Source organism: Carassius carassius, chromosome 29, assembly GCF_963082965.1.
Source record: "Carassius carassius chromosome 29, fCarCar2.1, whole genome shotgun sequence".
NCBI classification, from domain to species: domain Eukaryota; kingdom Metazoa; phylum Chordata; class Actinopteri; order Cypriniformes; family Cyprinidae; genus Carassius; species Carassius carassius.
The window spans coordinates 25762841-25779512 of NC_081783.1; the positions used below are offsets into that span (position 1 = coordinate 25762841).

The window sequence follows — 16672 nt, forward strand, 5'->3', positions numbered from 1 at the left end:
TTCACTGTAGCTTTTTTATGTAGATTATTTTCAAGTAGCCAGTAGTTCTCAATTAGGCAGCTGGGACTCACTGGGCAGCCTTACCAAGCCTAGCCTAGAGAGCTACAGTAAGCCTTAAATTCAAGTTTAGTTATATATTGTTAAAAAAACAATAGAAGTAAAGATGCACAACATTGTTATTATTTTTTATTTAGCATGTGTATTTGAGTGCAAAGCTTTATACTGTACAAAACACCACCTTGTGCGCCATCTGCTGGTGCCCCTTAGGTAAATGTCTTACATCTGTAACACATATAACAAGTTTTGATTCACAAAGCTTTTAATGCCATGGTCTGGACTACTAATTTGTAACTTTCTTCACTTTTTGGCAACATGTAACAGGCTCTTTACATAGAACCATTGTCCAAGTGCGGTTGTTTATTTATTTACTTAATAACACAGGTAATGTTTCATAAATGACATGTGACTAATCATACTGAAGTTGCAGGACAATGACGTCATGGCAACACCGATTGGTTATTGGCACCTTAAGAACTCACAGGAATGTTTCAGGACGTTTACATGTTCTGACAAGATTTTTAGAAGTTATGGACAAACATTACAACAGTAACAAATTCAGTCAATTTCACTTAACGTCTTATAAAAAAAATCCCTTTATCTGGAGTAATACTGATATATTTTGTAAAAGAGATCTTACAGTGATCAGACTAAATAACAGCTACTTCATTAGAAACAACAAGGAGGATTTGTTTTATCCAGCAGAGAGTGTCCATCAGAGGGCTCCTACAACCAACAAGCATGTATAATATATATATATATATATATATATATATATATATATATAACCAGTGCCTTCTTCATTCTTCATCTGATATTTTCTTAGTGTAATGTTCACTTGCTCCTTTTTGCAAGATCCATTAACTAATGTGCATAAAAAATAGCAAAGAGGGTGGGGAAGTGGTCAGTTTCCTTCTATGATCAGCAGAGATAACACACCACATACCATCACAGGGTCAAGAGTCAACCTCTGCAAAACAGGGCACTGAAAGGTTAGTAAAATATTTCTTTCCATGATACATTTTTGTGTAGTTTTGTAAAGAAAAACTAATGAGAAATAGAAACCAGTTTTAAAAGTCATAGGTCAGATTTATATTCCCTTTGCCTAGAGGGCTTATGAAGAGGCACTTTTGTTGGAACTTGCTCGCTGGGCTGCTTGACGCCGACAGTGCAGGTACACATAAAGAGGGTTGATGAAGGCCAAGAGACTTAGAACGGTCAGCCCGATGTTCACCTAGAGAAATCAATTATTACAGTTCAACCAACACTTGCTCTAAACAGGGGCTTTTTAAATGTCAGAAATTCTTTAAATAAACTGTTCTTTAGTTTTTTTTCTTGATGGGTGTGTGAGCAGAACATAACAATTTCAAAACTCAGAAAAAAAGACAAATATGCTGAATCTTTATCTGCCAAACAAATGCCTTTCTTTGCTTAGGACTAGAGGATTTCAAAAGATAAACAGTTGTTTCTTATTCTGAAGCTGACTCAACCCGTTTTAAGAAACATAAAAATGTGAGTTGTTTGTCAGACTCCAAGGAAGTTCCGATGAATGACAAAGCTAAATAAATAAATAATAATAAAAAACAAACCAATAAACCATAATGAATGTACATATCTGCAATAATCACACACTATGAAAGCTAAAACCTGATCTCCACTAGAAGGTTATAATACAGTTGGGTAATTTGCTAACACGCTGTATGTTTATTTTAATCTAAAGTTGTGGTCACATTTCTGTAAAATTTCACAGGAAAAATCATGTAATTTAAATATAAATCAACATAATCAATAATTTCATGTGAGAGCGAAAGATTCTGCAATGACTTCAAGCTCGATTTTCTGAGTTGAACGTGACTTCTGCGTGAACTCATATATCGCTATACCATTGAAATTTGCTAATGCGACCTCACCTTATTATAAAATGCATGTACGTGTGGGAAAGACAAACTAAATACATTCAGAAGCTTACATAAAAAGGGTCTCCACCCAGTGGTCCTTTAATGAGGGTAAAGCAGGGATACTGGAGCAGTGAGAAGACAGCTGAGAGAGCCATCACCATTCCAAATAGCTTTCCGAAGTGTTCGTATGGAAACCTGAAAAAACAAAAAAACAAAATCACAAACATATTTACAATTATACATTAGTTACTAATATCTGTAACTCACAGATAATCTAATATTGATTAAATAAAAGGCCACTTAAGTGTACTTAGAAAATACACTGTCATGACTGGATCTTAAGACAAAATGCGCTTTTTAATAATGTCCAGTTAAATGTTTACTTTAAAGTACATGTTAAATCATTTCAATACCCTTTTGTCATGCTTCAAAGAAGTACACTTTCATTTGTTGACGTGTTGACCAACATACTAACACACAGACAAAGTACTTGATAACAATTTTTACATGTAGTGTGTTATGTGATATAACAGTTAAAGTGAATATAGCTGAAATGCATTAAATTGCAACTTCATTGTTACTAATGTTAAATTACAAATATATTAGTGTGTGACATAAAGGTTTCAACAGAAATTACATTAATGTATAGTTTACTTTAATGACAATATAAGTAATTATAAAATTACATACTTAAAGTAGATATACTTAAAGTCCTACTTAAGTGTGTCAGTTCATATAACTGCATTTAATATAATTTTAAACTATGTATTACTTTAAATTGTAAATAACATGCAGTTAAGTGTCTGCACTCATTAAATTCTGTTCACACTTAAGTATATTATTTTAATGTATTTTTAAAAGTATGCTAAAGTGTATTTCACAAGAGTAATATACATCTAACTGTTGTTATTTACCCTAATGCCAACCCATTTAATTTCTTAAAACTGTCATACAGGTTTGTACAGGTTGTTTTTATATTTGGGTGGACTATTTAAGCTCTTATGGGCCTCTGATGACTCACGCCACACTGATGAAAGCAGCATTTCCTCCATAGAGGAAAGATCTGTTGAGGACTTGCAAGATGAAGGTGAGGTACTGCAGGGGAAGGATGGGGGTAGCGGCACACACTGAAAACAGCACACACTGCAGCGCCGTCAGCGACAGAGACAATATGGCTGGCTTCAAGTCTGCCTCTTGTTCACTTTGTCCTTTATAGCACAGTATTTTACAAATTAAATTTTACACTCTCAGAAAAATAAGTGTGATTTTAGTAAAATATATATATATATATATATATATATATATATATATATATATATATATATATATATATATATATATATATATATATATATATATATATTAAATAAATGTCTTTTATGTTATCATTGAGCCAAAGCAATTTTGAAGTAGTTTATATATATGGTATATATGATCAACAATATTAATTAAATATTTAAGTTACTTACTAATAAAATGAGTAATTATACTTAATAATACGTTACTATTTAAATGACTTATTACTTACTTTAAAAAAAATCCCTTTTCTCTTAAATTATACACGGTGTGGGGAAATTATTTTACTATTAATTAAATAATAATTTAATTTCACTAATTATTAAATAATATTTTAAACCCAGTAGTAAATATGATTATAATATTGCTATTTAATACATTTTAAATAGTTCTTCTGTAAATAAATTCTTTAATCAAATCAAATCTACTAATGCCTAATCTAATTTGCGTAAAAGTTGTTGTGTGAAAAATCCGCATTTTAGCAGATAATAGCCTACAACAGATACTGTTTGTCTGTTGCATAAATGGATATTCAGCATTTTTTACAACGTACACCAACTGCAGATAAATCTGGACCTAACTAATATATATATATATATATATATATATAATAAATAAATAAATAATGATGATGATAATGCTAATGCCATGCTTGATGACTAGAAAATCTCATGAAGGTGAATCAGATAGCAGCTCAGTTTTTTACATTTCTGTCAGGAATTTAATAAATGCTCTTTTTGGTCTAGGGAGTGAGTTTTCTAATGTTTTCATATAATGAATACTGAATACTACCAAAACAAACAAAGAAAATTAGATTTTTCATCATATGACCCTAAGGAAATGTGTGCATTTATGTGTTGACCTGGTTCTCGTTGCTTTCCTTTTTGGCGGTCCATGATAAGGCCGTTCCAGGGAGCACACAGTATCCCACACAGCTGAGTAAATGCAAACGCATTTGTGTATCTACTGACTGTTAGCAAAAACAACAGGACTGTTTACAACTGAGAAAATGATAAAAACTCAAGCTCATGAGTTTACACACATGACACAGTCTGAGCCTGTTGGTATGTCTATATCTATTCATACTGCTCAAAGGCATGGCTTCACCTGCCCATAAATAGCTGGACATGAAGATAAAGAGACTGTGTGTCTGTGTGGTATGCGTGTATATACCAAGGCCTGGGTCTCCAGCAGCCAGATGATTCAGCATCGGGTTTAAGGTCCCGATGAACAAGTAGTGTCTCAACTGCATCACTGAAAGCCACAGCAGATGCCAGAAGAAGAACCAGGAACGCAAACAGCTCTTGAAACTACGCTCTGACAAAAACATATACATGTTGATACACTTCATAATATATATTTCACAATAAAGTATTAGTAAAAGTAAAAGGGAAAGGAACACATAATGCAAGGGCTTAATGACAATAGCAGAGAAACGCAGTGACTGGGAATGTCTTTTTTATTATTTTCCACCATAAATTCTATGGTTATTCATAGTGAAGGAGTGGATGCCGAGTTGCCATATCCTTCTTATTGATATTAATAATATTATTACATTATTTCTTGTTTGACTATTAATCAAATTATGGCAAGAGTGAAATGTGTAACCTTATGTGCGCTTATGAGATATTAAAGAATCCTGCTATACCCTCTCTAAGATGATGACTTCTTACTGTGTGTGTAAAGAACCATACTGATAAAATTCTTGCTAGGGCTAGGCGGCCTTGAAGTTCTGATAAGTTTTCTGCGTATGTGTGTTAGTATCTGTCTGTATGGGGAGAAGCTCAGACAGTCCCAGGACAAACATTTAACTGTCAATGTCCAGCATATCAGATCACACATTAAATTCTTTGGAGAGATGTATCAAGTCTGACCTCTGATCACCAAAATAGTTGTCAGAAGATATGTTTGAATCGTTTACATCCATATGTGGAAACGTCTCTAGGTTACGTATGTAACCCTAGTTCCTCGAGGAAGGAGACGCTTTGGGGAACGAGTACCAACGCCGCCAGACCACCAAACCCCTGCCTAGTGTGTATCCGAAGAGCACAGCTTAGGACGTGAGGACAGAAGCGCCTGGAGTGACTGGCATGTCTAGGCCATAGAATTTAACAAACGTAGAAGGCGTGGACCACCCCGCAGCATTGCAGATGTCAAGCATGGATACACCTGCTAGGAGGCCGCCATACCCCGAGTAAAGTGAGCCTTGGCTCCCGACAGCGGGGGACGACCAGAGGACTCATAGGTGGCATTGATAGCCTCGACTATCCAACGACTAATAGTCTGGTTAGAAGCAGGAGAACCCCTCTTGGGGGGACCGTAGCATACAAGCAATTGGTCAGTTTTTCTCCACAGGGCAGCTCTATGCGTCCAGCGCTCGAACTGGACACATACAATTTAGCTTCGCTTGGTCGGGCTCCCGAAAGGGAGGAGGACAGAAGGCCTGCAGCACTACAGGTAGTGGTGTAACAGAGGGAACCTTAGGAACATATCCCGCTCGAGGGTATATGAACACTTTTGTCATGCCAGGTGCAAACTCAAGATAAGTGGGGGCCACAGAGAGGGCCTGAAGATCTCCTACTCTCCGCAGAGAGGTGATAGCCAACAGAAAGGAGGTTAAGTGTAAGATTTCTGTCTGAAATATCTTGAATGGGTTCACACGGGGGTTTGCACATTGTCTCTAACACCACAACCAAGTCCCACAAGGGAACACGGGACCGTACTGGAGGTCTCAGCCTCAGCCTCAGCGCACCGCGGAGGAAATGTGTAACTAGGGGGTGTCCACCTGAGTTTCCACCTCAGGGTGTACAGTTTCCTCGTTGAGGGAGCTCTGGATTGGAGGAGGGTCTCAACAACCTCGGTTGAGAGACCATCTGCTAATATTTGTGCCCCCTCAGGGGCCACACCCACAACTTCCACAACTCTGGGCGAGGGTGAATTATCGTGCCCTGCGTCTGTGAGAGTAGGTCTGTCCTGTTCGGTATCTCCCATGGAGAGCCTTCGAGGACCGAGACCAGGTCTGCGAACAATACTCAGTCCGGCCAGAACAGGGCTACTAATAACAGACGGACCGCATCACGGCGTACTCTCGCCAGAACTCCCGGGAGCAGAGCAATATGAGGAAAGGTGTACAGATGAAGCCTCGGCCAGGTCTGTACCATAGCGTCCAGTCCCAGAGGAGCTGGATGAACTAGAGAGAACCAAAGGGGACATTGTGATGTCTCTTGAGTCGCAAAAAGGTCTACTTGAGCCCTGCCAAACACTCTCCATATCTGTTTCACCACCTCTGGGTGAAGTCTCCATTCCCCGGGCCTAGGCCCCTGCCTCGACAGTATGTCTGCTCCCATATTTAGTTTCCCAGAAATATATACTGCTCTTAATGAGAGGAGTTTGCTCTGGGACCACACCAGGATCTGTGGCAGGGTGGCCACTCATGACTGCACCCCAGCCGGTGAGAGATGCGTCCGTCGCTAGTATTACACGGTGACAAGGAGCTCCCAGTACCGGGCCCTGATTCAAGAATCAAGGTTTCTTCCACATGTCTAAGGCACGGAAGCAGCGCCGCGTGACCTTGATAGTGTGAAGTATGCCCCTCGGGGAAAATCCCTTGGTCTTGAGCCACCACTGTAGGGGTCTCATGTACAGCAGGCCAAGAGGTATCACGTTGGACGCAGCTGCCATCAGACCCAATAATCTATGAAATTGTTTGACAGTAAGTGACTGGCCTTCTCTGACGCTCTCGACAGAGATGAGGATCGACTCGATACGAGCAGGGGACAATCGTGCCTGCATCGCGGTTGAATCCCATACTATGCCTAGATAGGTGGTTCTCTGAACCGGAGAAAGTACACTCTTCTTGGCGTTCAGTCTCAAACCCAGCTCCCCCATATGTGCGAGAACGACATCTCGATGCCGAGCCGCAACCTGCTCTGACTGAGCTAAAATCAACCAATCGTCGATATAGTTGAGAATGCGGATGCCCTGCATGCGCAGGGGAACCAGAGCCGCGTCTACACATTTTGTGAACGTGCGGGGTGAGAGTGCAAGGCCGAAGGGAAGTACTCGATATTGGTAAGTTTCGCCCCCGAAAGTGAACCTCAGAAACTTCCTGTGTTGTGGAAGGATGGATATGTGGAATTATGCATCTTTGAGATCTATTGTGACAAACCAGTCCTTGGACCTGATCTGAGCTACAACATGCTTGATCGTGAGCATTTTGAACTTCAGTCTCATAACTGAATGATTTAAGACCCTCAAGTCGGACGCAACCCCCCATCCTTCTTTAGAACTATGAAATAGCGGCTGTAAAATCCAGACTCCCTGTCTTGAGGAGGGACCACCCCGATGGAGCTAGGGTGCGGCTGGGGCATCTCCCGCCCAGATGCCCCGAGAGATCGACGGAGGAACTTATGGAACGCCGCCGCTTGTTTGCGGGCCTCCTGGAACCTGTCGACGACAGAATTGGCTGCGTCGCCGAACAGGCCAGTCGGCTGAATCGGGGCGTCCATGAGGCAGACCCTGTCCCGCTCTTTCATATTGGACAGGGTCAACCATAAGTGCCTCTTCGCGGCCACCATAGCTGCCATGGACCGCCCAATCGCTCGGGCGGTCTCCTTGGTGGCGCGGAGGGAGAGATCAGCAGTCCTTCTTAGTTCTGATATATCATGGGACTTGATCTCCTCTCTCTCATCTAGCTCTTTAAGCAGGTCAGCTTGGTACGCCTGTAACACTGCCATGGTGTGCAAGACACGCACAAGCCTGACCTGCAGCCGCATACCCTTTGCCCACCAAAGCCGATGTTGTTCTGAGTGGCTTTGAGGGCAATGCCGGGGCCTTCAGAGACGATGCCAAGCCGGGGGACAGATAGCTCGCGAGCGTCTGTTCCACCCGGGGCATCGCTCTATAGCCGTGCTCTCCCATCCCCACTACATTGCCATAGTAGTCAGATGAGGGGATCTAGAGGCGGGCTGAAAATGGGCGTTTCCACGACCTGGCGATCTCATCATGCAGGTCGGGAAAAAATGGAAGGCCCCGGCTGGGAGGTGGCTGACTCGCGCGCAGGATGCGTTCATCGAGCTTGCTTCGCTGCGGTTCGGTCGTTTTTTCCGGCGTGCCACTCAATGCTTAATTTGGCCACCGCGCGAGTAACCACCTCCAAGAGCTCCTCATATTGCGACGAATCCCTGTCGACCGACTCCACATCGACCTCCTCGGAGGAAGAGAGGCGGAGCATCGATCCCTCTCCCTGGGTGGAAGGAACCACAGAGCGTGCTTCCGACTCCAGGGATTGGGCGCCGGATCTGGCGGAAGTGGAAAGAGATAGGGACTGGCCCGTCTCCATTCCCTCCACCAAATCCACCTGCGAACCCCACGAGTGCAGCCGCACCGACATACGCTCACAGTGCGGACAGTCGGCCCCCTTGAGAGCCGACTCAGCGTGCTCGTTTCCAGGCAAACCACGCATAAGCTGTGTGTATCCCCACCCGTTATATATCGCGGGCAAGGAGAAACACACAACCTATAACGTGATTTGGAATCGCCATCAGAATGCTTGGATTTCGCCTTGCTCTTCGGCATGACTTGGAGCTCTAACTGGACAGACAACAGTAAATAAGACTCACAAGACAAACAAGTGACATTCACACACAGAGCGCTTGCTGAAAGACGCGAAGCTGACGCCAGCTGTGCGGCACGTGCTTTTATAGCTTCCTGGTCACTTACATCACCCCGCCTGTGACGTCATGCTCTTCCATTGGACTGATTACACACGATATTCAGAGTCGCTCTCGCTAAGCGCGTTCCCCAAAGTGTTGTTCCACACAGCTCAAGTTCCTGAAGAGGAACTGTCTAAGTTTATCTAGGTTTCGGAACCATCAGAAATTTGTTGACTTATGCATTGACACAATTAGTATCCTCTGTCAGGGTTTAATTGTTGCTGATTTTGAGTTGTACACAGAATGGCCTATGAACTCCATCGAGACTTCTGCTGATGAAAACAGCAAACCATGTTCTTCAGTAAATTTGTCTTTTATTGAACGCATCTCTGACTCCTGGTCTTCATTCATCATATCTGGTCCTTGGGTTTTAACTGTACATTCCCCTACAATAGATGTAAAGTACTTGCACTAACCATACATATAACAGTATTTTACAGTAAAACTGAATATAATATGATCTTAAGCATTTACAGTTATTCACCATACATGATAACGTAAATAAATTAATATTTTTTGACTGTATTAACATTTTTTCCTGTTTAAAAAAAAAAAACAGGCCTTTTTTTACAGTAAATGTTACATTTGTAGTTTAATGGGGGGGGTTGTTTGTTAGTTTTTTTGCTTAAAAATGTGTGAGCTATTCTGACAGTCATCTTTATACTGCAAAGGCATATAGTAGACACAACATATGTATTACAAAATGGTGTGTATAGTGGCACCGCTGTTAAGTGTTGAAAATGTTCTTACCCATTTTGACTGTGTTTTGGCCTTGATGAGAAGTCTCTTTAAATGGCATTTCCTCTTCAGCCTGGGATGTTTGGATGTTTTTCTCTTCGACATTTGCAACTGCAAAATCCTGAGTCCTACCACAATTCATCCTACCACATTTAATAAGAAACAGACATGGGCAAAGCATTGTTAGAGGAAACATATCCAGTATAGACAGTGAAGCATATAGTCAATCTGTGAAGAACAAGCATTCTGAATATCATTATTCTGAAGTAGGTATTTCACCTTACAAAAAAAAAAATAGACAGGGAGAAAAAGCAATTGGTAAATAATATTAAAAAATATTTAATATTATACATTCATACCCTTCTTCATTTCATTGCAAAAACACTTGAACGAGCGGTGTTCAACCAAGAATCTGCCTTTCCCACACAGAAAAACCTCCTCAAGAGCAACCAGTCTGGTTTCAGAAGTGGACATTTAACCAAGACAGCCTTGCTCTCAGTTGTCGAAACCCTACGACTGGCAAGAACAGATTTCAAATCTTCAGTACTTATCTTGCTGGATCTCTCCACTGCTTTTGACATGGTTAAGTCAAGCCAAGTCAAGTCACCTTTATTTAAATAGTGCTTTTAACAATACAGATTGTGTCAAAGCACTTTACAGTATTAAATAGGAAATTAGTGTGTCAATAATGCAAAATGACAATAGTAAACACTCAATTTTCAGTTAAAGGCAGCTCATCATTAAATTCAGTGATGTCATCATCCAGCTCAGTTCAGTTTAAATTGTATCTGTGCAATCAAGTTGACAATATCACTGGATATTAAGTGTCCCCAACTAAGCAAGCCAGAGGCGACAGTGGCAAGGAACCAAAACCCTATCTGTAACATAATGGAGAATGGGGCAGAATGGGGCAGCTCTCCTCTGGCCAGACAAAACCAGCAGTTCAATTCAAGGCTGCAGCAAAGTCACATTATGCAGAGGACTCATCTGGTTCCTGTGGTCTTGTCCCAGTGGCTGTCTAGGAAACAAGGTCTTCACTAGGGATCCAATAGATACTCCTATCAGCCTTATTGGCAAAAGAACATCCTGGAACCCCCCTCCAATGGTTTAAGTCTTACCTCTCAGATAGGTCCTTCAAGGTATCTTGGAGAGGCGAGGTGTCTAAGTCGCAACATCTAACTACTGGGGTGCCTCAGGGCTCAGTTCTTGGACCACTTCTCTTCTCTGTCTACATGGCATCACTAGGCTCTGTCATGCCGAAACATGGCTTTTCATATCAGTGTTATTCTGATGACACTCAACTCATTCCATCCTGATGATCCGACGATAGCTGCTCACATCTCAGCTTGTCTAAAAGACATTTTTTGCTGGATGAAGGACCATCACCTTAAACTCAACCCAAGACAGAACTTCTTGTGGTTCCAGCGAACCCATCATTTCATCACATTTACACCATCCAGTTAGGCACATCAACCATAACACCTGTGTGATTGATGATCAGTTGACTTTCTCAGACCACATTGTTAAAACTGCCCGGTCCCACTGATTTGCTTTATTAAACATCAAGAAGATCAGGCCCTTGCTTTCGGGAACATGCTTCACAACTCCTCGTACAAGCTCTTGTTCTATCCAGGCTGGACTATTGCAGTCCTTTCTTGGCAGGTCTTCCAGACAGTTCTATCAAACCTAATCCAGAACACGACAGCAAGATACATTTTTAATGAGACGAAAATAATGCACTTAACACCTCTGTTTATCAGTTTACACTGTCTACCAATAGCTGCTAGCATAAAATTCAAAGCATTGATGTTTGCCTACAAAACCACCACTGTATCTTTTATTATACAATTAACAAAAGTAAAAAAAAGGCCTCTAACACTAGCTTACTCTATTCTTTTAATTTTTTATATAATAAAAAAAAACCTTGCTATATGTACTACATTAACCACTTCAGCTGTTATTTTAATTTTTTTTGAGAATTAGGCATATGCAATATTGGACCCACCGGTGGGTCCCCAGAGTTGATGTGGTTTTAAGCTAACTGAGACTTCTTATAGCACTTGCATATTGTTGCTCTTTTGTTGATTTTTATTGCTTCCATTGTCCTCATTTGTTAGTTGCTTTGGATAAAAGCATCTGCTAAATGACTGAATGTAATGTAATGTAATGAAATAATAAAATAATATGAAACAAAACTCTGACTACTTATCTTGTTGTTTGTTGTTTTCCTGCAGGCAAAGTTTCATATTGTTTGCATCTAATACAAAAAAAAGGTGTTGATTGTGTTGTTTACCCATAGGTGTAGTTCTCCGGAAGCGGGTATGGGATATGTTTACGCGGCATCAGCACAAATGTCCGGAACAGATGAATGACACTGCAGCAGGCCAAGAAGAGGAAAGACCCTTGCAGAGAGACTCCATCCTCATACAGCAACTGAAAGAGATAGATGTGACCATCATAATTCAAGATTTCACCAGCAATCTTATCTTTCTCTCCAGTGTGAGGTGTTTTATTTGCCTCTTACCTTGATGATGAGGAAAACTGCAGAGGAAGAGTCAAAGGCTCCATTATACAGTGTGATTATAGTGGAACGGTGAGTGCCAAAGAGATTCCCCACCTAAAGACAGCAGATGAGATTACTGCTTAATAATACACAAAACATCCAATATGAGGATATTTAATTGTTAAAGGGTTCATATAATGGAAAAAACTAAAAAGGAGTATTTCTTGCTCTTTCGGAATTAAAGAGATTTATGTTCTGTGTGGACATATGCTTTACAAAGATGTTGATCTGTATTGGACACAACAGCAACACCACGTGCCTTTATACTCACTTCACATAAGAAAAGGTTAGCCAAACATAACAAAGGTACTTTACAAACATTTCCTAAAACATTACAAAGGTCAGAAACAGACAGTGTTGGGGGTAACGCATTACAAGTAATCCAAGTTCCATTTGCAACAAAAATATATTTTGTTATAAAAAATACTACCTTTTCTATCTTTATGTTTAGGGTCCCATATAATTATGATCTGATTATTTCCCTTTCAGATTCTTTCGATACTCATTTGATTTAGTGATTTGGAACAGATATAATGCTTTAACCCTTCTAGCAAAGTATGCATACATTTAAGACATGTGATTGTTATCCATTGTACTGTAAGCTCAATAGCAAATCACAGAAAATAACATTTAAACAAGTCCAAAATCCATGTTTCTTAGACACCCCGAACATAAGTAGCAAAACATTCTTCATGGTAGATGTTTGATGAAATTTCTCTCTCAAAAAAAAAAAGAAGACATCTGTAGACATCAGACAGAAATAAATTCAGTCTGGTTAGTAATGCATAAAGCTGGTAAAGTTGTTTGTTGAGTTGTTTAAATCTTCAGTTTATTTCATCTAAGGCTGTGGCTGAAGTCTGTTGTTCTTGTGTTTTTCTTGTTTCTTTTTCCATCAGTGAATCTGCTCGCTAATAGTAGGTGTTCATCAGTTTCTGAATTTACTCAGTTTTCATTCTCTCTGTCAGGTGGACCACATTAGTAAACTCATGTAGGGAATAGTGAATGAGGGTGTAAGCTGTGATTTGAAACCCAGCCTCTGAGTGTCAACTTTGGAAACTGTTTATTCACGCATTATCAATTCAAAGAAAGCAACCTCATATCCTGAGAAAATCCAGTGAAAAGTTTTTTTGAAGCAGCTCATGCATTTGATACTATGTATCACATTGGGTTTGAAGCCTCACTGCATGATGAAAAATATTCAGTACCTGTATGTTGGTCACCAAGAACAGAATTCCTCCCACAGCAATGAAGGACAGAGCAGGGAAGAGGAGGACGGAGTTCACTGCAGGAGTGAAAATCGGCTATGACTATAAACAAACCGAAATGTATCAATATACCAAAGGTCAAATAAAGATAAAAACCTCTATTTACCAGGACTGGAAAAGGCTATTAACAACATTCCTGCAGTGTAAACTGATCTGTAAAATAAATCATAACATGAGGATATGAGAGTGGTTAAATAAACAGGTGACAGAGCCTACTTGACGTTTTCTCTGCCCTCCTGTCTCAAAAAATATGCAAACATAAGGGATTGAGTTATCTATACAGATTAAGATTTATGAGTTGAGAGATAAAGTGTCCCCAAAAATACACATAAAATGCCTTTCAAAATTTTGGGATCAGTAAGACATTAACACTTGTATTTAGCAAGGATGCATTAAACTGGTCTTTCGAAATAAAAGAGATTTATGTGCTGTGTGGATATATGCTTTCAAAGAGGTTGGTCTGTATTGGACACATATAATTCAACATATACAATCACAGATAGTTCAAATATAAAACAGTTATTTTAAACCCCTCTGTTCTCATGCAATCGGTCTACTTTTTCACACAGCAGAAATACAAGTCTAATTTAATACAGATCCCTCCTAATTGCTTTTAAGGAACAAATGGATAACAGGAGAGTAAACAGTCTTACAATAGCCTTTAATCATCACTACACTCAAAATATATATACATTTTGTGAATACATTTTGCAGTTATAGTGTTTATATAAACACTAAAAAGTCCTTAAAATAAGAGGATCGAAGAACACATCCCTTGCAAAAATACAACAGCAATATGATGGCATCGGGTGGTAATACCCTAGTATTGACTGATCACCATATTTGTGTGCCACAAGATATGCTGGGGTACTTCAAAGAATATCATAGTATTACCTTTTTGTGTGGTTGTGATATTGGTATGTAGGACAGGCATCTTTAGCAAGACAGATACACATTGCAAATCTGACTTACATTCCCAGTAGCCTGGCAAATGTAGTACCAAAGTGGTCAAACAGGAAGCCATTTGGCAGCGTGAGGAAGTTGTTCATGAAGGATGCGATGGTGAAGATGAGTGAGAGCTGCTCATCTTGTCTACTGCAATCTAACACACAACAAATGTTAAATGTACTACACAGTTTCCACAGCTAGACATGTATGCACAATGCATATGTTTGCATTTTCAACTGACCTTCAACAGCAGTTCCGTTTATTGTGACATTCACACATAGACTCCTGAAATAGCCTTCAGTCTTGAGCACAAAAACCAATGATGCCCAGCCGAAAACAGCCCCTGCAAACCCCAAACACTCCACTAACCCAGATATCAGAGTAAACCAGGACCGTATCCTCAACCCGCCTCCTCGGCAACAAAACATCTTGCTTCTTTCTCTCTGCTGTACTCCTCTGCCCTCTTTTCAAACAGTTTTGGAGTTTCTCCAATGTCCTTGAAAATAGTAAAAAAATGTAGTTAGTTCAGCTTTGCTAAGAAAACTTCAAAAATTTCAAATGAGCTAAAGCAAGACATGTGAATGCGGATGCACACTTACTCCTGAATCTTCAACTCCTTCAACAAAGTGTACAGACATTCACTTATCCCTCCCTTTCACTTGCTGTCTCTTTATATGGACCTCTGTGTTTCTTTTCCCTCCCATTTTTACAAATCCCTCCTCTTATTTCCTTCTAGGACACTCTCAGCAGCAGATGTTTGTAAGAATTCAATCCACCACAGATCTCAATAACAGAGCAGTTTGTTGTTGTTTTTTAAACAATAGCTTGTTGAATTATGCATCAAACAATGTGATTTAACAAGATCCCTATTGATCCTTATAAAATTTCAAACTAAAATTGTTAATAAATATAATTCGAAGACACATTTTTCTGTGTATAAATTGAAGTTGGTTTTGGGAATCGGTGTGCCGCTGTATACCCCCTTTAACCTTTTTACAGTTTAACTGATTTTGAGAGGAACAAGTGAATGAACTACTGAGGGACCTGATAAGCTCTGAAATACTGGTTTGTGCCTCACTCTCTGACTCCTCAAACATACATTCCACATTAAAGCATGAGATAGGCAGCTTTGAGCAAAAATGCCACAAAGCAAGATTGTCTGAATGAGCAACATTTTACGGTTTTGTAGTCAAATAAGAAATGCACTGGTCCACACCCAAATACAAGCTTGTCCCTTGTCATTCAGCACAATGAATCATGACTGCTGACCTTGTGATTTGTGGTGGTTCTGTTATTTTAGAACTTAAAATAAAAAGAACAGCAGAAGTTAAATGTGTGATTGGCACAAGACACACTATTTCTGTGCTTCCCTTTCAGTTGAATGATGCAACAGAGTTTAGAATGAGATTCTAATTGCACTTTCACAGTTCTTATCACAAGACCACCAAAAGATTTCCTCTTTTGTGTGACCATCTACGTCAAAGTCCTCAGAAATGTGAGGCCCATGATTCAAGGTAGGTCTATTTTAAAAGATGTCTTCAATTCTTGTTGATTTCAAATGCCTTTATACCAAAGTTTAAATTGAATGAAAAGTCATTTAGACATGTATACAGATCAACATTTTTGGAAAAGGGTCTATTTTAATTGCGTGCTTTTCAGTTGTATCATCCTGATATATTTTTGACTTTATGTCCAGAAATAAAAAATGTACTCATTATAGATGCATTATACAAGTAATTGTTTGTATAAATTGCATTTTGATTATAGTTTTGGACAAAATGTGCCAAGTCATTGACCCTTTTATTCTAGGCAGGAAAATATATTATTTTATTTTATTTATTTGTTTACTTACCTACACTCTTAAAAATAAAGGTGCTTCACGATGCCATAGAAAAACTTTTTTTTTTTTTCTAAATGCTTCCATAAAGAACCTTTAACATGTTTGACCTTTGGACTGTGTATTCGACTGATTTCTCTGCTGCCTGCCCCAATCTCTGCTTGTTTCTGGGTTCGATTCTGGTTATCCCTGACACACCTGACACCATTCCAGCGCCACTGCACAAAATGGCTGCCGCCCCCGAGACTCATCCTGTCATGGCTGCCAGCCCAGCGCCGCTGCACAAGATGGCCGCCAGCCCAGCGCCTCTGCACAAGATAGCCGCAAGCCCAGCGCTGCTGCAGTTGATCTTCCAG

General features: G+C 39.9%; 1 protein-coding gene across 1 annotated transcript; it reads right to left on the bottom strand.

Annotated features, from left to right (window-relative positions):
* Positions 1-847: 847 nt before the first annotated feature.
* On the bottom strand, positions 848-15382 carry slc43a3b (solute carrier family 43 member 3b). The gene is made up of 13 exons (XM_059516454.1): positions 15079-15382; positions 14721-14975; positions 14504-14633; positions 13638-13684; positions 13472-13548; positions 12228-12320; positions 11997-12136; positions 9716-9846; positions 4425-4568; positions 4114-4221; positions 2977-3163; positions 2027-2150; positions 848-1291 (listed from the first exon to the last, which is right to left on the bottom strand). The coding sequence occupies exons 2-13, from the start codon at positions 14905-14907 to the stop codon at positions 1172-1174; spliced, it is 1488 nt and encodes a 495-aa protein (XP_059372437.1). The 5' UTR covers positions 14908-14975; positions 15079-15382; the 3' UTR covers positions 848-1171.
* Positions 15383-16672: the final 1290 nt, after the last annotated feature.